General features: G+C 53.7%; 1 protein-coding gene across 2 annotated transcripts; it reads left to right on the top strand.

Annotated features, from left to right (window-relative positions):
- The first annotated feature begins 2,814 nt into the window (after positions 1-2,814).
- Positions 2,815-14,874, top strand: SBK2 (SH3 domain binding kinase family member 2). Of its 2 annotated transcripts, XM_084770338.1 has the most exons (5): positions 2,831-2,898; positions 3,017-3,078; positions 7,276-7,530; positions 13,174-13,376; positions 14,012-14,874. In XM_084770338.1, the coding sequence occupies exons 3-5, from the start codon at positions 7,278-7,280 to the stop codon at positions 14,600-14,602; spliced, it is 1,047 nt and encodes a 348-aa protein (XP_084626464.1). In that variant the 5' UTR covers positions 2,831-2,898; positions 3,017-3,078; positions 7,276-7,277; the 3' UTR covers positions 14,603-14,874. The 2 variants fall into 2 exon arrangements, with proteins under 2 accessions (XP_084626465.1, XP_084626464.1); XM_084770339.1 differs by lacking the exon at positions 3,017-3,078 and having other exon boundaries at positions 2,815-2,959.
- Positions 14,875-27,119: the final 12,245 nt, after the last annotated feature.

Genomic DNA, 27,119 nt, shown 5'->3' with positions numbered 1-27,119 from the left:
GCTCCTTTGCAGCACACACACGCACAGCTGAGGACTCAGGGCACCCCCTGCCCCCCACCCCCTTGCCCCCCTGCCCCCCCCCCAGTTGTATGCTGCTGTTGCTGCAGCCTCTATGCCACCTCTCCCTTCCATCTTCCTTTTTCATCTTCTTTTCTGTCTTGTCTTGATCTCTCTCTTCTTCCTTCTCCTCCTCTTTCTTCACCCTCCCCCTCCCCCCACCCCACCCCGCCCCGCCCTCCTCCTCCTCACTCCTCCTGAGACAATCTCATGTATCCAAGCTGCCCTCAAAAACCCACTATGTAGCTGACCGGGAACCTCTGACCCTCTTGGCCTCCGCCTCCCCGGGTTGGGATTCCAGGTGTGCGTGTCGTACACACAGTTTTTGAGCTGTTGGGTACTGATGGAACCTGGGGTGCCCTGGATGCTAGGCAGGGCCTCTGCCATCTGAACCACTTCCCCAGGTCCTGAGTGTCTTCAGGTGAAAGTCTCTGTTTCTCCCACAGATACCCTCCTGTACTCTGAAATGTTGAGCGCTTATCACGAATTCCTATGGGACCACTCTTTTGTAAGACCAGCGGCTCCCAACTCGTGGGTCGAGACCACCCCCCCTTTTGGGGCGATCGCATATCAGATATTTATGTTATGATTCATATCAGTAGCAAAGTTACAGTTATGAAATGGCAACGAAATTATTTTATGGCTGGGGAGGGGGGGCGGGGTCACCACAACACAGCATCAGAGCATTAGAAAGGTTGAGAATCACTGATAAGACCATGGGGGGAGGCGGGGCTCCCACCATCAGAGACACAAAATCTGAGCTTGTGGGATCCGACATTGTGTTGATCTAGTATTTCCTGGCCTCCGTGTTGGTGACATTGTAAGAATTGTTTATGTATTCTGAAGTTGTACACACACACACACAAACACACATCTACACACACCGTGTCACTACTGACAGACACTCACCAGTCTTATATGTCGCACTTAGCACCATTTTACTCTCATCATGGCCTACAGAAACTGGTCCCCACCCCTGGGGTCTTCCCAGCCATCTCTGTCTACCCTTCTCCTCCTTATCACAAACTCCCAGGATTTGCCTGGGCTTCCTCTCGCTTCTAGATGCGTCCATTTTCCGTTTCCACAACGCTCCAAGTTCTCTGGCTCTGAATATCCCAGCTCCATTTCTCTTCTGGGACCCATCAATCCTGAGAGCCCCACACAGACAACCCTCCCCCCCCCCGCCGCTGGGTGTGGCTCATCACAAGAATTTATATATATATATTTTTTTTAAAAGTCAAGTTCTCGCCATGTCATGGTGGCACACACCTTTAATCTCAAGCACTTGGGAGGCAAAGGCAGGCTGACCTCTGAGGCCAGCCTGGTGTACAGAAAGGGAGTTCCAGGACAGCCAAGGCTACATAGAGAAACCTGTCTTGAAAAAAAAAAAAAGAAAGAAAGAAAGAAAGAAAAGAAAAACAGAAAAAAAAAATCAAGTTCTCATGTATGTCAGGATGTGTTCTCTCTATGCAGCAGAGGATGACCTCGGATTTCTGATCCTTCTGTGTCCACCTCCTGGGATTCCAGGCCTGTGTCTGTGTCTGTGCCTTGGTGGCGATTTATACCGAGCTGTAGATTTGAGCCCCCCCCCCACAAGGGTTTCATGCAGCTAAAGCAAACACTGCAGCCAGAGCTACACCCCCAACCCAGAACCTATGCTTTCTAGATTTAAAAGTGAGTTTACTAAATGCACCATGGTGCCCTGGACCGGACTTGGAAACAGGAAAGGGACCTTGGGGGCCAAGAGGGTAGGTAGGACAACTGTTGTTGAAAGCTTTGCTAACTTAGTAACGACCCAGGGGGTGGGTGAGACCGCGGACCCCCGGCGGGGATGGGGGAGTCGGGGAGGGAAGCTGGGTGAGGTGTCCAAGGGACCGTTGTCACAACTGTTTTTGTAAAAGTAAAAATATTTACAAAATTAAAAGCGTATTTTGGACGACGAAAGGACCCTACATCGTTCTCAATGCTTGAAACCCTAACAGCTGTCCCAGAGAAAGGGGGGGGGGAAAGTCACCCGTGATCCCCCAGTTGCTTTACCACCTGTTTCTGGTCCCCGGTCTGAGGTCATTTCTCATGAGATCACTTTAGAATCACGTCTCCTTTTGTTCCCAAATGCCTGGGCTCCTGGGCACACCTCCCGGGAGATCTGTGTCTATCAGCAGGGCACCAGAGGCAAGGAGCTGGGGGAGCAGACCAGATGGGGTCAGGGTAAAGAAAACACGTGGCTTTTTGAGGGAGCCGGCTAGGGTCTGCGTCCCTAGATCCGAAAGAAGAGAGGGGTTCAGCCCTGGGTCTGGGATCTAGACTGCTGGATCCCGAGGGAGGAGCGCTGGATCCCTGGGTTTGAGGAAAGCAGCTTAGGTCCTGGAATTCTGGGCCTGAGTGAGGAGAGCTAGAGGTGGGGGAATCTTCGATTACGAGGGAGAAAGGATGGTACCCAGCACCTCGCCCCCAGCCTGAGATAGGAGGGCTGCATTCTAGACTCCCTGGAATGTGGACCCCGAAATGTGAGGCAGGGGGCCTAGAGCCTGGACATCTGGGTCCGAAGGATGAAGGCTGCCTGGATTCCTGGTTCCCAGGGAAGAGAGCTGAGACCCCTCCCCCCCCCCCCCTTAGGCTAGGGCCTTTGCCCAACCATAGCCAGTACTAGGAATCAACACACGATGTCGCTCTGCCCCCAGTGGGGGGCAGAAGGGGCGGAGCAGAGGGTGGGGCTTCACGACCCCCTAGGATGAGGGCGGGACTTGCTCCTGGGCAGTCTGAGGCTGTGGCAGGAACCCCCCCGAAGTGTAGGGCCCTCACTGCAGTAGGCAGAAAGGGGTCAGACAAGCCTTGGAGAAGGTGAGGTCTGGAGCTCTGAGCCCAGGTCACAAGTAGGGCAAGGTTAACCAACCGGCCTGAGGTAAGGCTCCCCAGCTGACCAGGAAAACAGGTGACAACAGTCCTGCTCCCTCCACAGGACAAGAAAGACTTTGCAGCAATCGAGCGCTTTAGTGTTGGGGACAGAACCCAAGGCCCAAGGTGTGTGAGTCACAGAAGTCCCTGGGACAGTAATAAGTTATGGTTTGAGACCCTTAGGTCTGAGGGAGGCTGGGTCTGGGACCTTGGGTCTAAGGGAGGAGGTTGGGGGTCTGGGACCCTGGATCTCAGGGTAGATGGATGAAGCCTGGACTTCCAGGTCTGGGGTCTATTTCTTTGGGTGTCTAGAGGTGACCTGGGGCCTAGAGGCCTGAGTCTCAGGAAGAGCTGCTGAGCTGTGAGACTTGGACCACAACAGGATTGAGGGTTGAAGGCTTGGGGACAGGTCCAAGTGACAGCTTAGGGCAAGACCCTGGTGTCCCAAGCTGTGTAGAGCCCCACCCTTCCCTGGAGGCAGAGAGCACCTGTTTGCTCTTTGGAGAGGAGCTGCTCATCCACTCTGGGCCCAAGTCTGTTTGCTTTGGAAACAAGATGGGGAGGGGGGGGGTGTCTCGATGGCCTGGTTCATCTTTCACCCTCAGGCCACCAGGTGGCACTGGGAGTGGGGATGGGGGGGGGGCAGATCTGACCTCTCTGTTGACCTCAACTCACACTAGTGACTGTTTTCCACTCCTCTCAGGAGCTCTGACAGAATGGAAGCGAGTCACAGTGAGAGGTAGCAGTCAGGCCAGACTTCTCCCTCAGATCCAGGCGTCCTGGCCCCAGCCTCCTCCCTCAGACCCAAGAGCACAGACCCCCCAGCCTCCTCCCTCAGACCCAAGAGCACAGACCCCCTCAGCCTCCTCCCTCAGACCCAAGAGCACAGACCCCCAGCCTCCTCCCTCAGACCCAAGAGCACAGACCCCCCCAGCCTCCTCCCTCAGACCCAAGAGCACAGACCCCCCCAGCCTCCTCCCTCAGACCCAAGAGCACAGACCCCCTCAGCCTCCTCCCTCAGACCCAAGAACACAGACCCCCTCAGCCTCCTCCCTCAGACCCAAGAGCACAGACCCCCCAGCCTCCTCCCTCAGACCCAAGAGCACAGACCCCCAGCCTCCTCCCTCAGACCCAAGAGCACAGACCCCCTCAGCCTCCTCCCTCAGACCCAAGAGCACAGACCCCCTCAGCCTCCTCCCTCAGACCCAATAGCACAGACCCCCTCAGCCTCCTCCCTCAGACCCAAGAGCACAGACCCCCTCAGCCTCCTCCCTCAGACCCAATAGCACAGACCCCCTCAGCCTCCTCCCTCAGACCCAAGAGCACAGACCCCCTCAGCCTCCTCCCTCAGACCCAAGAGCACAGACCCCCTGAGCCTCCTCCCTCAGACCCAATAGCACAGACCCCCTCAGCCTCCTCCCTCAGACCCAAGAGCACAGACCCCCTCAGCCTCCTCCCTCAGACCCAATAGCACAGACCCCCTCAGCCTCCTCCCTCAGACCCAAGAGCACAGACCCCCTCAGCCTCCTCCCTCAGACCCAAGAGCACAGACCCCCTGAGCCTCCTCCCTCAGACCCAAGAGCACAGACCCCCTCAGCCTCCTCCCTCAGACCCAATAGCACAGACCCCCCAGCCTCCTCCCTCAGACCCAAGAGCACAGACCCCCCAGCCTCCTCCCTCAGACCCAAGAGCACAGACCCCCCAGTCTCCTCCCTCAGACCCAAGAGCACAGACCCCCCAGCCTCCTCCCTCAGACCCAAGAGCACAGACCCCCCAGCCTCCTCCCTCAGACCCAATAGCACAGACCCCCAGCCTCCTCCCTCAGACCCAAGAGCACAGACTCCCCAGCCTCCTCCCTCAGACCCAAGAGCACAGACCCCCTCAGCCTCCTCCCTCAGACCCAAGAGCACAGACCCCCCAGCCTCCTCCCTCAGACCCAAGAGCACAGACCCCCTCAGCCTCCTCCCTCAGACCCAAGAGCACAGACCCCCTCAGCCTCCTCCCTCAGACCCAAGAGCTCAGACCCCCTGAGCCTCCTCCCTCAGACCCAAGAGCACAGACCCCCTGAGCCTCCTCCCTCAGACCCAAGAGCACAGACCCCCTGAGCCTCCTCCCTCAGACCCAAGAGCACAGACCCCCTGAGCCTCCTCCCTCAGACCCAAGAGCACAGACCCCCTCAGCCTCCTCCCTCAGACCCAAGAGCACAGACCCCCCAGCCTCCTCCCTCAGACCCAAGAGCACAGACTCCTCAGCCTCCTCCCTCAGACCCAAGAGCACAGACCCCCAGCCTCCTCCCTCAGACCCAAGAGCACAGACCCCTCAGCCTCCTCCCTCAGACCCAAGAGCACAGACCCCCCTCAGCCTCCTCCCTCAGACCCAAGAGCACAGACCCCCCAGCCTCCTCCCTCAGACCCAATAGCACAGACCCCCAGCCTCCTCCCTCAGACCCAAGAGCACAGACTCCCCAGCCTCCTCCCTCAGACCCAAGAGCACAGACCCCCAGCCTCCTCCCTCAGACCCAAGAGCACAGACCCCTCAGCCTCCTCCCTCAGACCCAAGAGCACAGACCCCCTCAGCCTCCTCCCTCAGACCCAAGAGCACAGACCCCCTCAGCCTCCTCCCTCAGACCCAAGAGCACAGACCCCCTCAGCCTCCTCCCTCAGACCCAAGAGCACAGACTCCTCAGCCTCCTCCCTCAGACCCAAGAGCACAGACCCCCCAGCCTCCTCCCTCAGACCCAAGAGCACAGACCCCCCAGCCTCCTCCCTCAGACCCAAGAGCACAGACCCCCCAGTCTCCTCCCTCAGACCCAAGAGCTCAGACCCCCTCAGCCTCCTCCCTCAGACCCAAGAGCACAGACCCCCCAGCCTCCTCCCTCAGACCCAAGAGCACAGACCCCCCAGCCTCCTCCCTCAGACCCAAGAGCACAGACCCCCTGAGCCTCCTCCCTCAGACCCAAGAGCACAGACCCCCTGAGCCTCCTCCCTCAGACCCAAGAGCACAGACCCCCCAGCCTCCTCCCTCAGACCCAAGAGCACAGACCCCCTCAGCCTCCTCCCTCAGACCCAAGAGCACAGACCCCCTCAGCCTCCTCCCTCAGACCCAAGAGCACAGACCCCCTCAGCCTCCTCCCTCAGACCCAAGAGCACAGACTCCTCAGCCTCCTCCCTCAGACCCAAGAGCACAGACCCCCCAGCCTCCTCCCTCAGACCCAAGAGCACAGACCCCCCAGCCTCCTCCCTCAGACCCAAGAGCACAGACCCCCCAGTCTCCTCCCTCAGACCCAAGAGCTCAGACCCCCTCAGCCTCCTCCCTCAGACCCAAGAGCACAGACCCCCCAGCCTCCTCCCTCAGACCCAAGAGCACAGACCCCCCAGCCTCCTCCCTCAGACCCAAGAGCACAGACCCCCTGAGCCTCCTCCCTCAGACCCAAGAGCACAGACCCCCTGAGCCTCCTCCCTCAGACCCAAGAGCACAGACCCCCCAGCCTCCTCCCTCAGACCCAAGAGCACAGACCCCCTGAGCCTCCTCCCTCAGACCCAAGAGCACAGACCCCCAGCCTCCTCCCTCAGACCCAAGAGCACAGACCCCCTCAGCCTCCTCCCTCAGACCCAAGAGCACAGACCCCCAGCCTCCTCCCTCAGACCCAAGAGCACAGACCCCTCAGCCTCCTCCCTCAGACCCAAGAGCACAGACCCCCTGAGCCTCCTCCCTCAGACCCAAGAGCACAGACCCCCTCAGCCTCCTCCCTCAGACCCAAGAGCACAGACCCCCCCAGCCTCCTCCCTCAGACCCAAGAGCACAGACTCCCCAGCCTCCTCCCTCAGACCCAAGAGCACAGACCCCCTCAGCCTCCTCCCTCAGACCCAAGAGCACAGACCCCCTGAGCCTCCTCCCTCAGACCCAAGAGCACAGACCCCCTCAGCCTCCTCCCTCAGACCCAGGAGCACAGACCCCCTCAGCCTCCTCCCTCAGACCCAAGAGCACAGACCCCCTCAGCCTCCTCCCTCAGACCCAAGAGCACAGACCCCCTGAGCCTCCTCCCTCAGACCCAAGAGCACAGACCCCCTCAGCCTCCTCCCTCAGACCCAGGAGCACAGACCCCCTCAGCCTCCTCCCTCAGACCCAAGAGCACAGACCCCCTGAGCCTCCTCCCTCAGACCCAAGAGCACAGACCCCCTGAGCCTCCTCCCTCAGACCCAAGAGCACAGACCCCCCAGCCTCCTCCCTCAGACCCAGGAATCTGATTTCCTTGCTTTCCATCCCTTGGGCATAGGCTCGTGATCTCCAAGTCCTGGGTCATTTGCTTTGTCTGTCTTGCAGAGATGCCAGGCAAACAGTCAGGAGACGGGCCAATGGAAGCGGCAGCCGTGGAGAACGGAGGTGATGAAGGCCTGGGGGGCCTCACGGTAGAGGAGCTGCAGCAAGGCCAGGAGGCTGCTCTGGCCTTGGAGGACATGATGGCTCTGAGTGCCCAGACCCTGGTCCGAACTGAGGTGGAGGAGCTGTACGAGGAAGTGCGACCCCTCGGCCAGGGCCGGTTCGGCCGCGTCCTGCTAGTTACTCACCGGCAGAAAGGTACTAGACCGTGGGTACAGGCATGCCGTAGGGTACAGCTGAAAACAGAGATTTCAGGAAAGTTAGCCAAGAGTAAGGAGTCTCATAAACCTCAATCAGATCGTCCCCCTTATTTTCTTTCTTTCTTTGTTTCTTTCTTTCTTTTTTTTTTTTTTTTTTTTTTTTTTGAGACAGGGTTTCTCTGTGTAGCCTTGGCTGTCCTGGACTTGCACTGTAGACCAGGCTGGCCTCACACTCACAGGGATCCACCTGCCTCTGCCTCCCAAGTGCTGGGATTATAAGGTGTGCGCCACCACCGCCCAGCCGGCCCCCTTATTTTCAAGCTGGGTGTTTTAGGGAGTTTTCTTTAGCCTCTCTGAACCCCAGCTCCCTCTTTCAAAAGGTGAGAGGCCTAGCATTATGGTGCGTGCCTGCTTAGTGTCGTCACTCAGGAGGCAGAGGCAGGAAGTTGGTGTGAATTTGAAGCTGGCCTAAGATTTAACAGTGAGTTCCAGGTTAGCCATAGCTACATAGCAAGATAATTGTCTCAAGCAGACAAAGCTGGAGGTGGTGGCTGATAGCTGAAAACCCACTTTCCCTGGAGGCGGAGGCAGGCGGATCAGGCTAATTTCAAGCCATCCTATGATACATACAAAGTTCCAGGCCAGCCTGGGCTACAGGAGCCTCTGTTTCAAAAATAGAAAGGCAGAGCCCGGTGCACGCCTTTAATCCCAGCACTCGGGAGGCAGAGGCAGGTGGATCTCTGTGAGTTCGAGGCCAGCCTGGTCTACAGAACAAGTCCAGGACAGCCAAGGCTACACAGAGAAACTCTGTCTCCAAACCAACCAAACAAACAAAAGATAGACGGCCAGGCAGGATGGCTCAGTAGGGAAAGGCACTTGCCACACAGTCTGATGTCCTGAGTTCAATTCTCCAGACCCTACAAACTGGAAGAAAAGAACTGACAGCCCCAGGGTGTCCTCTGACCTCTACAACCATCCCCAGACAAACACACATCAATCAATCAATCAATCAATCAATCAATATAATTTTTTTAAAAGGGAGAAAGGAAAGAAGTGTACTTTATAAAAAGGAAAAAAACTGATGAATTTCTCTTTTTTAAAAAATATTTTATTTATTTCATGTACATGAGTGCTCTATCTGCCTGTACCCCTTTATGACAGAAGAGGGCATTAGAGGGTGTGGATGGTTGTGAGCCACCATGTGGTTGCTGGGAATTGAACTCACGACCTCTGGAAGAGCAGACAGTCTCTTAACCGCTGAGCCATCTCTCCAGGCCCCATGAATTTCTATCATACAGTCATGTCCTCTTATCTGTGCTCCCCAGGATGTTTGAAACTGTATGAACTTTTAGAAAAATTTTATTTTATGAGCACTGGTGTTTTGTCTGCCTTCATGTCCCTGTGAGGGTGTTGGATCCCTGTGGGGAATTGAACCCTGGTCCCTCTGAAAGAGCAGCCAGTACTCTTAACTGCTTAGCCATCTCTCCAGCCCAAAAGTGTATAAACTTTGTATCAACTGTGACATCTACCTTTTCCTCTTTCTTTTAAAATTTTTTACTTAAAATATATATTTTAGTCATGTGGACATGAAGGGGGCGGGGGCGGTGCACATGGGTGCGGTATCCAAAGCGGCCAGAAGAGGGCGACAGATGCCCCGAAGCTGGAGTTCAGCTGGTTGTGAGCCACTGGATGGTGGGTGCTGTAATTTGAACCCTAGTCCTCTGGAAGAGTGGCAATTATTCAGTTTGTTGGTTTGTTCTAACCTTTCCTTTTATTTTATTACATTTTGAAATTCTTATGTATACGAATGTTTTGCTTGCATTCGTGTCTATGCACCTCTCACATGCCTGGAGCCCCCAAAGGCCAAAAGAGGACATCTGGTCTCCTGGGGCTGGACTGACAGATGGTTGTGAGCTTCCATGTTGGGTGCTGGGAATTGAACCTGAGTCCTCTAGAATAGCACCCAATGCTCTCCAACCCCGAGTCATCTCCCCAGCTTTTCCTTTTTTCTTCTTCTTCTTCTTTCCTTTCTTTCTCAATTTTTTTTTCCAGACAGGGTTCCATGCAGCCCACGATGGACTCAGACTTGCTATACATCTGAGGCTGGCCTCAAACTCCTGATCTTCCTGCCTCTACCTCCAGCGGAGTGCTGGGATTATAGGCATGCACCACCAGGCCCTGCTAACGTAGTTTGGGGGATGGAAACAGAGGCTTAGTGTATTCCGGGCAAGCAACCTACAGCGTAAATTACGTCCTCAGCCTTGGATCTTTCTTTAAAGCAACAGTTCTCAACCTGGGGGGTGGGGGGGCAATGACCCTTTCACAGGGGTCGCCTAAGACCATCAGAAAATATAGATATTTACATTACAATCCATAACAGTAGCAAAATTGCAGCTATGAAGTAGCAACAAAAATAACTGTATGGTTGGAGTCATCACAACACGAGGAACTGTATGAAAGGATTGCAGCATTAGGAAGGTTGAGAACCACTGCTTTAAAGAGGTAAGAGCCGGGCGGTGGTGGCGCACGCCTTTAATCCCAGCACTTGGGAGGCAGAGGCAGGCGGATCGCTGTGAGTTCGAGGCCAGCATGGTCTACAAAGTGAGTCTAGGACAGCCAGGGCTACACAGAGAAGCCCTGTCTCAGATGAGGGTGGGTGGATGGGTAGGAATTCTTGATCTTCCAGAGGACCTGAGCTCAGTGCCCAGTGTGTCAGGCTGTTCACAACTACCTGCGACTAAAGTTCAGGGAATCTGACGCCCTCTTCTGTAGGCACCCCACATATAACAGCATATTGTCTGTCTGTCTGTCTGTCTGTCTATCTGTCTCTCTCTCTCTCTCTCTCTCTCTCTCTCTCTCTCTCTCTCTCTCTCACAGACCTACACACTGCGCACACACACACACACACACACACACACACACAATGCATAAATAAATATGAAAGATCACCCATAAATTTGAGGCCAATATGGTCAATGGAGTTCCAGGGAAAGTGGAATTACCCAGCAAGATGTTATCTCAAAAAACAAAAACAAACAACAAAAAACCTACAACAACAACAACAATAGCCAAAACTAAAAAAAAAAGAAAGGGAAGAAGGAACCTCGTCTTTAATACAGCCCATTTTGGGGTTCCTAGGAATTTGTCTTCCATCTTTTGAGTTTGAGGGAATGCAATTTGGCCCGTAACCAAGAGAGGGGTAAAAAGAGTGAGCGATCCATGCCAGGTCTGTTCAGAGCACAGAGGCAATGCTGGTGAGGCCCAAATGCTTGGTTCCATTGGACATATGACTTGTACCTCTGCATGCTCAGCCTCATGCTAGATCTGAGGTTCCCAACCCGTGGGTCAGAACCCTTGGGGGTTCGAACGACCCTTCCGCAGGTGTCACCTAAGAGCACCAGAAAACACAGTTATTTATTTACATTACGATTAGCAAGTTATTTACATTAGGAGTAGCAAGGTTACAGTTGTGAAGTCTTAGCAACGAAAATAGTTATATGGCCGGGGGATGCAGGTGGGGTGGGGATGTTTAGCACAACACGAGGAACTATAGAAAGGGTTGCAGCATTAGGAAGGCTGAGAACCGCGGTGCTCCATGATGCTGCAAGTTGTGAAAATGGAGGCCGTGCTGAGATGCTCATGGTACAACGGGAAGCCAAATGGGCAGAGAGCTTCAAAACACTGGGTGACATCAGGAGCTGTGGCTCAGGCCTAGGGCACTAGCTTTACATGCCTGAGGCCCCATTCAATCCCCAATATGCCCATGAACTGCAAAAAACCCACAACACCAGAGCGTGGCAGGAAGCCAAGATACCTGGAGGATGTACAGCCTCCTGCAGGGGCCTGGGGGGTGTAGAGTGGAATGGCAGGTGTCTGTTTAAGGAAGCAGCCAGGCCTTTGATTCCAGTCATACAGGCAGGAGGCTGAGGACGTAGGATGTCAATTTCAAGGTTTTTGTTTGGTTGTTTGGTTGGTTGGTTTTTTGAGACAGGGTTTCTCTGTGTAGCCTTGGCTGTCCTAGACTCGCTTTGTAGACCAAGCTGGCCTCGAACTCACAGCGATCCACCTGCCTCTGCCTCCCGAGTGCTGGGATTAAAGGCGTGCGCCACCACTGCCCCGCCGATTTCAAGGTTTATCTGAGGCTGTAAAACTAAATCAAGACCCCTGAAAAACTAGTTAGAACTAGTTAGTTAGAACTTATATCAGAACAAAAAGGTAAAAGGGGGGTCTGAGGGTGTAGCTCAGGGTGTATAGTACTTGCCTAGAATGGGGGGGTGGCTCAGTGCTGAGCTGTTAGCTCAGTATCAGTGAGGGACTGAAGACATAGTTCTTCCATAGAGCCCCTGCCTAGAATCCCCCAGTGAGGGGCTGGGGTGTGGCTCAGTGGTAGAGCCCCTGCCTAGAATCCCCCAGTGAGGGGCTGGGGTGTGGCTCAGTGTTAGAGCCCCTGCCTAGAATCCCTCAGTGAGGGGCTGGGGCGTGGCTCAGTGGTAGAGCACCTGCCTAGAATCCCCCAGTGAGGGGCTGGGGTGTGGCTCAGTGGTAGAGCCCCTGCCTAGAATCCCCCAGTGAGGGGCTGGGGTATGGCTCAGTGGTAGAGCCCCTGCCTAGAATCCCCCAGTAAGGGGTTGGGGGCGTGGCTCAGTGGTAGAGCCCCTGCCTAGAATCCCCCAGTAAGGGGTTGGGGGCGTGGCTCAGTGGTAGAGCCCCTGCCTAGAATCCCCCAGTGAGATGCTAGGGGCGTGGCTCAGTGGTAGAGCCCCTGCCTAGAATCCCCCAGTGAGGGGCTGGGGTGTGGCTCAGTGGTAAAGCCCCTGCCTAGAATGCCCCAGTGAGATGCTGGGGGCGTGGCTCAGTGGTAGAGCCCCTGCCTAGAATCCCCCAGTGAGATGCTGGGGGCATGGGTCAGTGGTAGAGCACTTGCATGCACAAGGCCCTAGGTTCAATCCCCGATAAGAAAAAAGAAAAAAAACTGGGCAGCTTACCTCAGTCCTACAAACACAACCCTGTGGTAGGTAAGCAAGAACTAGTATCCGCAGGGCAGTGGGGAGGAGGCATTTGATCCCAGCACTCGGGAGGCAGAGGCAGGCAGGCGGATCTTTGTGAGTTCGAGGCCAGCCTGGTCTACAGAGCAAATTCCAGGACGGTCAAGGCTCCACAGAGAAACCCTGTCTCAAAAAACAAAACAAAGCAACAAACAAAAGCCTAGCTGCCAATGGCTAAAAGCCTTGACACTAGAAGTTTCCGCCTTGTAGGAGTTTGTGATCTGGGAGGTCTTTTCTATACAGGAGATTTCAGATTAGGTTTCTACTCACCTTGAGAAGAGAAATGCAGAGTGGGCATGGGCGCCCAGCCTATTGGAAATGGCAGCACTGCCTACGCCATTAGCGTGGGTTTGGTAGGGAGGCAACGACTGGGGGACAAGGAGGCATTTGCGAGATAGATTCCATCCGGGTGGCCAGGAAGGGGATCGAGAATTTAGCTCAGTGGTAGAGCGCTTGCCTAGCAAGCGCAAGGCCCTGGGTTCGGTCCTCAGCTCTGGAAAAAAAAAAAAAAAAAGACAAAATAACAAAAGAAAGCTGGTCCTAGTGACCTAACCTCTTAGCCACCTCTGGCATCTGTCCCCCCATCCCGCCTCCAGGAACACCCTTAGCCCTGAAGCAGCTCCCCAAGAACTCCACCTCCCTCCGTGCCTTCCTGTATGAGTTCTGCGTGGGCCTCTCCCTCGGCACGCACCCGGCCATCGTGGCAGCCTACGGCATCGGCATCGAGTCAGCCAGTTCCTACAGCTTCCTGACAGAGCCTGTTCTCCATGGCGACCTCATCACCTTCATCCAGCCCAAGGTGAGTAGGCAGCCCCCACCCCCACCAGGCAAAGTGGAGCGTGCCTGTGATCCCAGCACTTGGGGAGGCAGAGGCAGAGGCAGAGGCAGAGGCAGAGGCAGGCAGATCTCTGTGAGTTCAAGGCTAGCCTGGTCTACAAAGGGAGTCCAGTCCAGCCAAGGCTATAACAGAGAAACTCTGTCTTCAAAACTAACTAAATAAATAAATAAATAAATAAATAAAGTAACTTTAGCAAGACCTCACAAGTTCGCAGGTCTGATAGGCTCACACTGGACCTCACAGGCCTCACAGACACGCCCCACGCCTCACACAACGCTTGGGCCTGACAATCTCACACTAGGCCTGGCTGGCTTCACTGGCTCATAGGCCTCATGGCCACCCAGGCTGACACTAACATTCACACAAGGTCCCAGAGGTTTATACTAAGCTTCAGAAGCATTACAATCTCGTGGAATTCACAGGCTCAGTGTAGGCCTCCCAAGGGGTCACAACCCTCGCCAGGTCATCCAAGACATCAGGAAGGCCACCAGTCTCGTAGACTTATACATAAGACCTTACCTTTTCATTTTCTCTCAGCAGCTGGGGGACCTTCATGTCTTTTCTCACCCTCCCCCGTCCATCCCACCCCCCCATAGGTGGGTCTTCCACAGCCAGCGGCCCAGCGCTGTGCAGCCCAACTGGCCTCCGCCCTGGAACTCATTCACTCCCATGGCCTGGTGTACCGGGATTTGAAGCCAGAGAATGTGCTGGTGTGTGACCCAGACTGCCGGCACGTCAAGCTGACAGACTTCGGCCACACCCGGCCCCGAGGGACCCTGCTCAGGCTCACTGGGCCACCTATCCCTTACACCGCCCCTGAGCTCTGTGCCCCGCCACCTTTACCCGAGGGACTGCCCATTCAACCCGCCCTGGATGCCTGGGCTCTTGGGGTCCTGATCTTCTGCCTTCTGACTGGCTACTTCCCCTGGGATCAGCCCCTGGTGGAGGCTGACCCTTTCTTCGAGGACTTTCTCATCTGGCAGGCCTCGGGCCAGCCCCAAGACCGGCCGCAGCCGTGGTATGGCCTGTCCCCTGCGGCAGACACTCTTCTGTGGGGGCTGCTAGACCCTCACCCCCGGAAGAGGAACTCCGTGAGCTCCATCAAGAGCTATCTAGGTCAACCCTGGAGGCAGAGGCAGGGGGAGGCTGAGGAATTGGCAGAGGAGCTGAGGGAAGATGCGTCCTGAGGAGGCCAGGAGGCTGCAAAGGGGAGCCACGTGCATGCTGAGACCTGCTTTGCCTGCACTGCCTGGCTGTGGCCTCCTCTCTGTTTTCAACTTGTATCTTAGCTGTCCTATGTGTCTTCTGTGTCCTTCCTTTACGCTGTGTGAGTGTGTGTGTTCATGTATGTGTGCATGTGTGCGTGCACATAAGTGTGATGTGTGTATATGTGTATTATGTGTGCTCATGTGTGTGTGTGTGTGTGTGTGTACGTGTGTGTGTGTGTAGTGTGTGTATATGTGTGCTCGTGTGTGTGTGTGTAGTGTGTGTATATGTGTGCTCGTGTGTGTGTGTGTAGTGTGTGTATATGTGTGCTCGTGTGTGTGTGTGTAGTGTGTGTATATGTGTGCTCGTGTGTGTGTGTGTGTGTGTGTGTGTGTGTGTGTGTGTGTGTGTGTGTATAGTGCTGTGTGAAGGTCAGAGGACTTTTGGGAGTCAGTTCTCGCCTTCCACCTTGGGCCCGAGCAATAGAACTGAATTCTGTCGAGTGCCTTTACCTATGAGAGCCATTTTGCTGCCTCGTGAACTTTGAACTCTGGATCCCCCTGCCGCATTTTCCTGAGCCCTGGAACACGTGTGCACCATGCTCAGCTCTCCTGCACAGCTATGCTCTGTCCCACCCACCTCAGGTAGTGTCTCCCACAAGCCCCAGGTAAGATGGCCACCTGCCCTGAGCTTCACGGTCCCAGCCCCCTTCACTACAACATGCCCCTTTTGTCTACTTCCTCAGTGAATGCTGTATATCTTCTGACTCCGAGCTTATTTTCTGAGCTCCTGTGGATGGGCTCTGGCTCCCAGAGACTGGCCCTACATCCTCAGAGCAACGCCCGGCCCGCAGCAGGCAGCCACATGAGTAGACATGTCTGGTCAGCATTGCTCCCCACTGTGGGCTTCTCGCATGCCTCTCTGTCCTCCTGGCTTCACCACGCCATCTTCTCTCATGGGGCTTTGCACCACTCAAAGCTGCTCCAGTGTTTTGCTCTCACCCATGCATGCTGGGAAACCATCCGCTGTGTGAGGTACGTTGTTGTTGTTGTTGTTGGTACTGTTGTTGTTTCTGTTGTTGTTTCAAGACAGGATCTCTCTGTGTAGCCTTGGCTGTCCTGGACTCACTTTGTAGACCAGGCTGGCCTCGAACTCACAGCGATCCGCCTGCCTCTGCCTCCCAGGTGCTGGGATTAAAGGCGTGCGCCACCACTTGCCTCAGCTACTCTCTGCAAATAAAGTCCCCCTGGCAACTAGGTCGTGTGCTGTGACTCTGTCCACTAGGGAAGGGAAGAGTGTGCGTGGGAGGAGAGCGAGACCCAGACAGAGGAGAGGGAGAGCCAGAGAGGTTGTAGGACCAAGTGGGACTTGAGTGAAGACGCCCCCCCACCCCCCCACCCCCCCCCACCCCGCTGCAACTGGGTCACTCTTACATGGAGTCTGTGATGACAGGTGTCTGTTGTTGGAATCGCTGTTTAATTTTTAGTTTTAAAGAGGATCAGTCATTAGACTGGGCAGTGGTGGCGCACACCTTTAATCCCAGCACTCGGGAAGCAGAGGCAGGTGGATCACTGTGAGTTCGAGGCCAGCCTGGTCTACAAAGTGAGTCCAGGATAGCCAAGGCTACACAAAGAAACCCTGTAAAAAAAAAAAAAAAAAAAAAGAGGCTCAGTCATTGTATGCTGATGCCACAGCATGCCTGTAGAGATCAGAGGGCAACCTGCAGAAGTTGTTTCCGCCCTGGATGATGGTGCCTTTACTTACTGAGCCATCTCACCTGCCCAGTTTTTAAATTTTTGTTTCCTTTTCGTTGTCATAACAGAGTTTCACTTTGTAGCCATGGCTGTCCTGGAATTCATTGTGGAGACCAGGCTGGCCTCAAATTCACAAAGATCCGCATGTCTCCGCTCTTTTTTTTTTTTTAACATAGTTTTTCATAGGTCAAGCTGCCCTCAAACTCACTATGTAGCAGAGGATGACCTTGAACTCCTGACCCTCCCGCCTCTGCTCCCTGAGTGCTAGGATTACAGGCATGCACCACCATGCTGGGTTTATGCAGTGCTAGGATTCCAATGCCTGGGCTTCGTGCATGCTAAACACACACTCCACCAACGGAGCCACAGTCCCAGCCCAGTGAGCTGTTTATTCCTAAGAACCCTCTTTATTCTATCAAAGCAAAGTTTGTGCGGTACCAGTGTCATGAAAAACCCAGCTCAGGCTGGGAAGATGGCTCAGTCGGCCAAAGCTTGCCATAAAAGTATGAGGACCTGAGTTCCAACACTTTTTAAAGAAGTGGTGCACGCCTTTAATCCCAGCACTCCTAGGGAGAGGCAGGCAGATCTCTGTGAATTCAAGGCCAGGTTGGTCTATAAGACAAGTCCAGGACAGCCAAGGCTACACAGAGAAACCCTGTCTCAAAAAAAGAAAGAAAATCCCTGCACTGTGGATAGAGAGACAGGCAGACCTCTGAGGTTTGCTGGCCATCCAACTTAACCTAATCCTTAAGTCCTAGGTCCCAGAAAAAGACCCTGTCTCAAAAAAAAACAAACAACAGGTGCTGGAGAGATGGCTCAGTGGTTAAAAGCACTGGCTGCTCTTCCAGAGGTCCTGAGTTCAATTCCCAGCAACCACATGGTGGCTCACAACCATCTGTAATGGAATCTGATTCCCTCTTCTGGTGTGCATAAAGACAGAGCCCTCGTATACATAAAATAAATAAATAAACACTTAAACAAACAAACAAACAACAACAAAGACAAAAAAAAAAACAACCAAGGCCGGCTCATTGCATGTGAGAGATAACATTCTGTGTTTGCTGTGGCTGAGCGCCTGAGGTTGTGTTTGCTTCAGAACTGGGTGAATTGTGTGTCCTGAGGGCAGAGAGAGCAAGAGGCTGAATTGCCTCACTCTGAGGAGAGTGGACATCATCAGCCTGTGTTTGTATGTCTGAGAGATCTTAACCCCCACCCCCACCCCGTGTGTGTGTGTGTGTGTGTGTGTGTGTGTGTGTGTGTGTGTCCGCGCGCGCGCACGGACTCACATGTGTGAGAGCTTGTGTCAGCACAGCCGGGTAAGACAAGAGCCCCAGCCAGTCCTCAGCCATCTGGTCCCTCGATCCTTCTCACCTTCCAACCCCCCCCCCCACCCTAGCCCCTTCCTGGCAGCCACCTTGTTTGCAAACACTCTCTCTTCCTCTCCGTGCCCTGCTTGGCTGCAGGCCCAGAGCAAGGCTGCAACCTAGGGATGGATCATGTGTCAGCAGCTCCCTAGCCCCCTGCACACACCCTCAGTGCCCCTGCTGTGCCTATGAGGTGCTGCCTGGTAGGGGGGCCCGGCAGAACCCGTGTGCCCAAGTGCGAAATGACCCCAAGGAACCCCTGGACTCAGTCCCAGCCAAAGCGGTAGGGATGACAGCTGCTATCCCGGGGAGCCAGTGGGGCGCCTGAGAGTAAAGGATCTTTAGAAAGAATAGATAGGGACAGCAAAGGGGGGTGTGAGCTGTGTCAAGACCTCCTCCACGGATTTAAAATAGCATGAGCAGTTAGGCCAAGAATGCGTCCAATAAAAAGCTGGAGGCGCCTGGGATGAGGATGTCGCTGGGTTATAACAGGGGACCGGAGAAGGTCGCGGGGCACAGGGGCGCCTGTGCCTGCGTTAATTGGTGGTGGCAGCTGAGGATTAGCTGCAGGGTGATAATGACAGGGTGTCAGGCCTGAGCAGCAGGGGAGGACAGAAGATTCCTAGGAAGGGGTCGAGAGGAAGGACAACACTAATTAACAATTCAAAAAGCACCATTTCGCACCAGCCCACTCACAGGCTCTCAGCGATGACTTCCTTCCCGGCATGCCAAAGGGGTCCCTGGGACTTTCTGTACTTCGCCTTTCAGGGCTGTGGTGCTGCACAGGGGTGTGAGAGAGAGGAGGGGAGTGGGAAAGTGTGAGAGCACATGTGCAGCCACAGCCACAAGAGTGTGGAAGAAAGTGAGACTATATGTGCGCACGCACAAGGATGTGTGAGTGTGGGTGGGTGTGACACAGTGTGTGCAAGAGCAAGAGGGACAGCAGACGGATGGATGTAAGAATGGAGTCAGTGCGGGAATGTGCGTGCAGGCAGAAGCTAATGTGTGTGAGTGTGGACGTGAAGTGCAGGGTGTGAGTGTGCGTGCGACTATGAGGGTGTGCAAGCGTGTGCGGAAGTGAACATGATTGTGAAAGCGATGTGAAATGTGCAGGTGCATGTGAATAAGTATGGATGTGTGTGCGTGTGAGTATGAGCATGTGGTCGTGAGGGTACACGAGTGAGTGTGGAGTTGCCGGGACTCGTGGTCCTCTGAGTGTGCAAGGGTGGTGTGAAGGCAAGAGTATGAAAAATATAAAGTGTGGGATGTAAGATTGAGTGTGCATGTGAATCGTGCAAGGGTGGGTGTGAATGCCGTAATGTGAAGAATACAAAGTGTAGGTGTAAGGCTGAGTGTACAATGTGAATACGATGGTATTGGTGCCCTTGGAAGTGAGCGTGAGTGTAAGGAAGTGAGGATGAACACAAACCACGTGGACGGGTATGAATTTGAATGTGCACAAGTGCAAGTGTGGGAGTGAGTGTGAGTGCATGAGTGTACATATGTGGGTGTGGAGGGTATTGCTAGGGCTAATGCGGTCATCGGTGTGTATGAGGGTGGGTGTGAATAGGAGCGTGCATAGGTACAAGAGTGAACCAAGTGGTGTGAAAATAAGTGCAAATATGAAGTGTGTCCGGGAGAGTGAGAAGGCTGCTCATGTGTGCAGGAGTGTGGACCTGAGTGTGAGAGTGGCCAAGAGTGTGTGATGTACATTCATGAAAGAACGTTCACTGTGTGCAGGAGCGTGGATACGGGTGAACATAATGTATCTGTATGAAGGTAAGGGTGAGTGTGAACATGAGAGAGTGTATGTAAAATGTGGAGAGCTGCGAAGTGCTGTGCCTTAACATGGCGCAGGCTTCCGCCTTCCGCCATCCCGACGGCGAGCGCTCTCTAAGATAAACAAGTCCTTATATGGCAAAAGGCTGTGCAAGGGTGACTGGTGATCTGATGACGCGCAGTCCTGCTCTGACGTGGACCTATGAGGAGGTGACACCTGGCATGAGCTGATTGGCCCTTGAGTTGTACTTAAGCTTGGCCCTTCCCGTCTTCGGGGCCATTCCCACTGAGCTAAATCCTGAGTAACGATCTCGAGAAGAAGTCTGGTTGTTGGCGTCTTATTTCCTCTGGACGGTGCGGCGCCGACAGTAAAAGAGTGAACACAGGTGTGGGAAGGAGTGTAAACTTTGTCACAGGTGAAAGCAGTCTTGGCGGGCTTTGCCCTTGGACACACCACGGATAGTCCCTGAGATTAACCTTGAGATAGACTGAGTGGAGCCATCCTGGGCCTGGAATTCAGGAAGGGGGACCCAGGGACTCCACCTGGACTTCTGTGTTTCTAATCGACCCTCAGTGGGAGGCAGGGACAGCCCCTTGCATGTGGGAGACAGGCAGGCGGAGAGGAGAGAGGAGCACGGGCTTGAGCACACGTGGATCGGGAAGAGGATCAGCGAAGAGGCCAGACCAGCGCGCAGACCAGAGACACCTAGGGACCCGTCCCACGGAACGGATCCCGGAAGGGTCACTCTTGTGTCCCTTTAACCTTTTTTCCCTTTTGTGTAAGCTAGTTGGGTTGTATAATAAAGTTTAATTATTAAAAAAAAACAGAGCCAACGCACAGGTGTGTAAAAATGAGGGTGACTAGGATCCGTCCAGGTAAGTATGGAGAAAAGTACATTGGTGAGTGTGTGGGTGTGAGCGTGGGTGGATAATGTGAGTGTACACGTCTGGGTATGGAAGTGAGCGCTAGGGTTAGTGTGATAATGAGTGTGGTCCTGTGCACAAAGGTGGGTGTGAACGTGAGTTTGCACATGGGCAGGAGTGTGAACATGAAGTGTGGAGCAGACGTGAAGACGCATGTGTTTGTGTGTGTGGAATAGGAATGAGTGTGGACGGGAGTATGTTGTGCAAGTGTGTTCACACAAGAATGTATGTAGTGTGTGCAGGATCACAAATGTGTGTGAACCTGAGTTGCGAGGGTGCGGGTGTGTCCACAAGTGCCAACATGAGTGCAGGTACATGGGAGTGAGTGTAAACCTGAGTGCGCACAAGTTTATGAGTTGCGGACACAAATGTGTGGGTGTGAGCCAGGTGAGCCAGGTGTGGTGGCGCACACCTGTAATCCCAGCACTCGGGAGGCAGAGGCAGGCGGATCGCTGTGAGTTCGAGGCCAGCCTGGTCTACAAAGCGAGTCCAGGACAGCCAAGGCTACACAGAGAGATCCTGTCTCTTGAAAAACCAAAACCAAAACCAAAACAAACAAGTGTGTGGGGGTACATATCATGCTAGTGTGCCATTTATGAGCATGAACGCGAGGAGCAGTTAGATGAGCAAAGGTGAGTGGGTGCGCAGAGGTGTATGTGGATTCGAGCAGGCATGAGTGAGCTCAGGCTTGGGGGGAAGTGGGGGGCTGCTGAAGTGTGAGGTGCTCACTGTTACAGTAAATTGTATCGGTCCAGCCTAAGAAGCCAATAACTGACACAGGGAGACAGAAACGTACTTTATGGCTGCCAGCACTATGCCAGGCAGAATCTAAACTGATTCTAATCTACTCGTAAACTAACATAAAACTACTCTAAACCTCGTAACATACATATATCCGAAGCACTTGCCACTATGATACTCGGAGACTTCTCTCTCCTTGTCAACTGTCAACCCTTTTCCTTCCTTCTCAAATTCTCAAACTTGGCTCCGCCCCCTCTCCAGGAAGTCCCGCCTTCTGCATCCTGTCCTTCTGCCCAACTTATTGGCTAAGCAGCACTTGATTGACAGTTGCTACATCCACTCAAGACATTCCTCCACAGTGTGCCCCCTGATGGTTAAAGACCGGATGTCAAGCATGAAACACTTCAGACTGAGAGCTCGGCCTCCCTTAAGGGACAGGGAAGTGAGGATGTGAGAAGCTTCCTCCCTCCCCGAACAAGGCTGTTACCATCATCTGGGGCCAGTGAGCAAAGCCGCTCGCCACCACGCCTGATGGTGAGTTCCGTCCCCGGGTCCCACATAGTGGAAGGAGGGAACCAACTCCTGCAAGTTGCCCTCCGCTCCCTACACATGCGTGTGGCACGGGTGTATCCCCTCCCTCCCACCACACACACCATGTATGTAACTCCCACCAAGGAGCTACACTGGACCCAACAACTCCACTCCTAGGTCTATACGGACGGGACAAAAGGCTGCACAGGGTACGGAGGAAATGGCCCAGCCAGCATGGGGACCTGAATTCAGCACCCTCATAAACAGCCATGTGCAGCCAGAATATGCCTGTGCAATTCCAGGGTTAGAGTGGTGTAGACTGAGGCATCCCCTAAACAACCCGTTAGTGAACTCCAGGGTTGTTTCAAAAACATCAGATGAACCAGGTGCTTGTGGTGCACGCCTTTAAACCCAGCACTGGGAAAGCAGAGGCAGGTGGATCTCTTTAAGTTCGAGAGCAGCCGCATGGTCTACAGAGTGAGTTTCAAGACAGCTAGGGCTACACAGTGAAACCCTACCTCAGAAACAAACAAATCAGGTGGATTTTTTGCAGTGAGCAATAGGGTTTTTTGTTGTTTTGTTTTTCAAGACAAGTTTTCTCTGTGTAGCCTTGGCTGTCCTGAACTCGCTTTGTAGACCAGGCTGGCCTCGAACTCAAAGCGATCCGCCTGCCTCTGCCTCCCAAGTGCTGGGATTAAAGGCGTGCGCCACCACGCCCGCCCGGTTTATTAGGAAGTAGTTTAACAGAGAAAGCCAGCTGGTCAGAGTGCTGAGTGCTGAGAACACAGGTCTGAGTTCAGACCTCAGCTGCCACCTCTGAGTCACTGTGTCCAATAACAAAGGAGGAAGAAAGGACGTAAGAGCTGGAGCAGGTAAGAGGTCGTGAGGAGCGCTGTGAAACACCGCCTTCCGGGTGTGCCGTGGCCGCCACACTCAGGGAATCTCAGCGGGCTGTGGCTATTTGCCCATGGAGGGGAGAGAGGTTCATGCGCCCACCCCCTTCCCTTCTGAGAGACTGGTGGTAGTTCAGTGTTGAAGGTTGGGAAGGGGACACGCCATTTTCTTCAGTGTTGCAAGTAACCACAGTGAAAGTCAGTGGGAAATAAAAAAGAAATGTGAAAGTGAGAAAAGTAGCTGGGCATGAAAGAGGAAAGCATCATTGTGTATATGGATGAAGAAGACACCTGACATTGACTCCTGGCTTCCGTGCACATGCACACGCACGCACACGCATGCACACACACACACACGCACACACACTTGCTCGTATATATGCACACATGTACAAAGGCTGCACGCCCGTGTTCACAGCAACATTACCCAGATATGTGAACATCCAACAGACCAATCCACGAATACAATTATGACTTCACTTGTGTGTGAGAGATTAGGTCACAGTAGAGGATGTGTGCATGGTGTGCACATCCTGAGTGTCACAGAAGCACTTTGAAGCAAGCACGGGGGACCACGGGTGGTAATTCTACTCACAGGAAATATCTAGAACAGACCACCTGTTGTCAGAAAGGAGGCAGAGAGGCCAGAGCTGAGGTCCTGGGCATCAGGACTGCTAAGGGCCATGGCCTTCCGCTTCAGGGGATGTGTGGGCAGGCCATGTTCTTAGGTTAGCTTTCCACGAGTGCTGCATGGTTATCTTTGTATGCTCATAGCCAGGGGGCTGGAGAAGTGGCCCAGCAGTTAAGAACATTTGCTGGCCTTGTAGAGGACCAGGGTTCAGTTCCCAGCACCCACATGAACTCCTGTTCCAGGGGATCTGATACCTTCTTTCTTCTAGGCTCTGTGGGCACCAGGCACACTCAAGAGTACAGACAACCATGCAGGCCAAACAGCCATATACAGGCCGGGCAAGTGGATCTCTGTGAGTTCGAGGCCCGGGTTTTCTTTTCTTTATCTTTTCTTTTTCTTTCTCTTCATACCTTCTGTCCTTCCCTCCCTCCCTCCTTTCTCTCTCTCTCTCTCTTTTTCTTTCTTTCTTTCTTTCAGACAAGGCCTTATCATGTAGCCCTACCTGGCCTCAAACTCACAGAGCTCCACCTGGTTCTGACTCCCAAGTGCCAGGATTATAGGTGTGGGCCACTTTGACCAGGAACTTTCTTTTTTAATAGCAACTGCTATTAGGACTCACAGCCAAAAGCCTAGCACAGCAAGACTAAAAAAACCACAGTGGCCCTTCTCATAGGTAAGTTTGTTGTTGTTGTAGGTTTTTTTTTTTTGAGACAGTCAAATAGGCCAGGCTGACTTCAAACTTCCTATGTAGCCAAGATGACCCTCAACTCCTAATCCTCTTGCCTCTGTCTTCCCAGTGCTGAGGTTATAGGCATCCACCACTACACCCTGTTTATGTCATCCTGGGGATCGAACTCAGGGCCTTGTGCATGCTGGGCAAGCACTCTACCAACTGAGCCACATCCCCGAGCCCCAGGTAACAAATTTGAACTACATGTGCTAAGACGTAGGTTTCATTTGACAGGTCTTGAGGGTGCGTTCCTGAGCAACTCCTGGTGAGTCGATGCTGGGTGCGATGTTGCTATACAGACCTAGTGTTCTGATGGGCTTCCTAGTGCCACTTTTTTTGTTGTTGTTGTTTTGTTTTTTTGTTTTTCAAGACAGCGTTTCTCTGTGTAGCCTTGGCTGTCCTGGACTCGCTTTGTAGACTAGGCTGGTCTCAAACTCATAGCGATCTGCCTGTTTCGGCCTCCCCGAGTGCTGGGATTACAGGCGTGCACCATGGCACCCAGCTTGTGGTGTATGTTTTGATGTGTGTGTGTGGTGTATGTATGTTTTGGTTGTGTGTGGTATATGTTTTGGGGGGTGTATGGGGGTATGTTTTGGTTGTGTGTGTGTGCGTGCATGTGTGCGTGCGTGTGTTTAGTGTTAAGTTTGTAGTTCGTCTGCACCCGTTGATCTTGATAGTCCTAGCAGCTACTGTTTTGGGCTTGTCGCAAACTGGCAAGCAAACATGGGGCTCAGCTGTCCTGAGGGAGGTGTCGATGGTCAGGGCCAGCAGCGGGTGGGGTTGGCTACCCAGCCTGGCTCTGGGCCCTGAAGCCAGATGTTTGGGCTTAGCTGCCCAGCCAAACGGGGATAGAATGGCTGAGTAATTAGGTGCCCACTTGTTTGGGGCTGGCAGAAAGTAGCTGGGGGTGGAGAGACCTCAGGCTGGAACACCCATGGCACACCCGCACACCTCTGCTTTGCACCCCAAGCCGGGCTCTCTGGCCCTTTGGGAGAGATGACCCACAGCTAGGGTCCACTTGATCCCACCCAGGGATAGAGACGACTGGTTCTTCCAAGCTGGGGTGCTCCTCTGTGACACCCCCAATGAGTCAGGACAGGAAGGAGAACGCAACAGAAGCCGGACCTCCCAAGCTTAGCTGTCAGCAGTTATTTAAGTCTTTGGCTTAATAAGATCTGGGGACCAGAGAGTTCCCTGCGTGTGCCTTTGCCTGTTGGTAGGATCAGAGTGGCCATCTATCAAGACCCCCGGACATCGTCATATTCTCTGCCTAAACCAGTAACTGGACCCTGCTGGCCTTTGCAGGACTGCAGGGGCGCCAGGCTCCACCACCTTCTGTGACCTCTGAGGTGTGATCTGGAAAGAGAAGGAGGGACTAATTTCCTGGCCAGGATTGCAGGGGTGTGGGGGGGGGGGCAGAAGGGGTGTCTTTCAGGCTGGTCCTCAGTTTACAGACCAGTAAGGAGAGGTGCAGAGCAGGGTAAGTCAGGCAAGTCTTCATGTGGAAGCACAGGATGAGGTCAAAGCAAGGGCATGTCCACCCTTGGTCCAGGGCTGGGTTCCAGCTCTGCTGTGGAGAGTTGATGGTGAGCTAGCTAGTCTGCCCCGAGTCCTCTCCGCAAGGCAGAGCAAGGTCCCTCCCTCGCAGGGCTGTGGTATGGAGGGAGGTAGTTTTCAGGTGGGGGCATGTCCGGAATTCCGATACTCAGGAGACAGAGGGAGAGGGGATTGGGAGTTTCTCTCTCTCTCTCTCTCTCTCTCTCTCTCTCTCTCTCTCTCTCTCTCTTTCTCTCTCTCTCTCTCTCTCTCTCTCTCTCTCTCTCTCTCTGAGAGGGGATTGGGAGTCTCTCTCTCTCTCTCTCTTTCTCTCTCTCTCTCTCTCTCTCTCTCTTTCTCTCTCTCTCTCTCTCTCTCTCTCTCTCTCTCTCTCACACACACACACACACACACACACACAAATGCACGTGTGCGTGCACACACATGGGCACACTCACATGAACACACAAGTGCACATGTGCACACATGCACAAGCATGCACGCACACACACCCCTCAAGAGTTCACATGTTGTTAGGCACACAGAGGCATCGTTAGGGATCACTCTTGGTTTTTTTTGTTTGTTTTGTTTTGTTTTGTTTGAGACAGGGTTTCTCTATGTAGCCTTGACTGTCCTGGACTCCCTTTGTAGACCAGGCTGGCCTCGAACTCACAGCTATCCGCCTGCCTCTGCCTCCCAAGTGCTGGGATTAAAGGTGTGTACCACCACCGCCTGGCTTACTCTTGTTTTTAAAATGTGTTTCATTAACTCATGCGGAGCACATATAGGGGTTGATGTCACTGTGAGAGTTGGTCCTCTCCTGCCATTAGTTACATTGTCCTAGGGATCAAACTCAGATCATCAAGGCTTCCATAGCAAGTGTCTACCCCCTGAGCCATCTCACCAGCCCTGGACTCACTCTACCATCTCTGCCCGTTCAGGAACTAACTCTTTGGTAACCCTCTGAGCTTGGTGTTATAAGTATTCCCATTTTAGAGAGGAGGAAACTGAGCCTCTTAGAAGAAAAGAGCAAAACATTCCAGGGGTATACAGGCTGCACACAGCCAAGCCTAGGATTGAGTCGGCTTGATCCAATATGGCCGCCGAGCAAGGCCCCTGCGCTGGGCATGAAGTTCAGCTGATAGAATAATTTCCCAGCATGCAGGCAGCCCTCGCTTCAACCCTCAGTGGGGCACAGAACAGGTATGACACTGCACACCTTCAGTCCCGGCACTCGGGAGGTACAGGCAAGAGGGCCGGTCAGGACCTTAAGGGCCTCCGTGACGCACTGAGCCAAATGCCAGATTGGGCTACGTGGACGAAACCTCCTCTCAAAGGGTCTGAGGAGACAGACTTGCGTTGGCAAGCAGGGCTGCCGCATGGACCGAGGCACAAAACGGGGATAACAGAAGAGTCGCTTCTCATCTCACGTACACTCGAGAGCCTGAGCACGCTCAGAAATACAGTGTTACCACCCAGCCATCTCCGCGTGCCCATGAGGCATACACTATTATTATCCTGTTTATAGGTGGGGAGCAGAGGAGACTAAGAGGCTCAGGAGCTGGCTCGGGGCTATATCCCTAGCGAGGGCTCCACCCCAGCATCCAGGCTGACA

The sequence above is a fragment of the Acomys minous genome, assembly GCF_964271855.1.
Source record: "Acomys minous genome assembly, chromosome: 20".
NCBI lineage: Eukaryota > Metazoa > Chordata > Mammalia > Rodentia > Muridae > Acomys > Acomys minous.
This window is presented reverse-complemented; position numbering and strand designations above follow the sequence as displayed.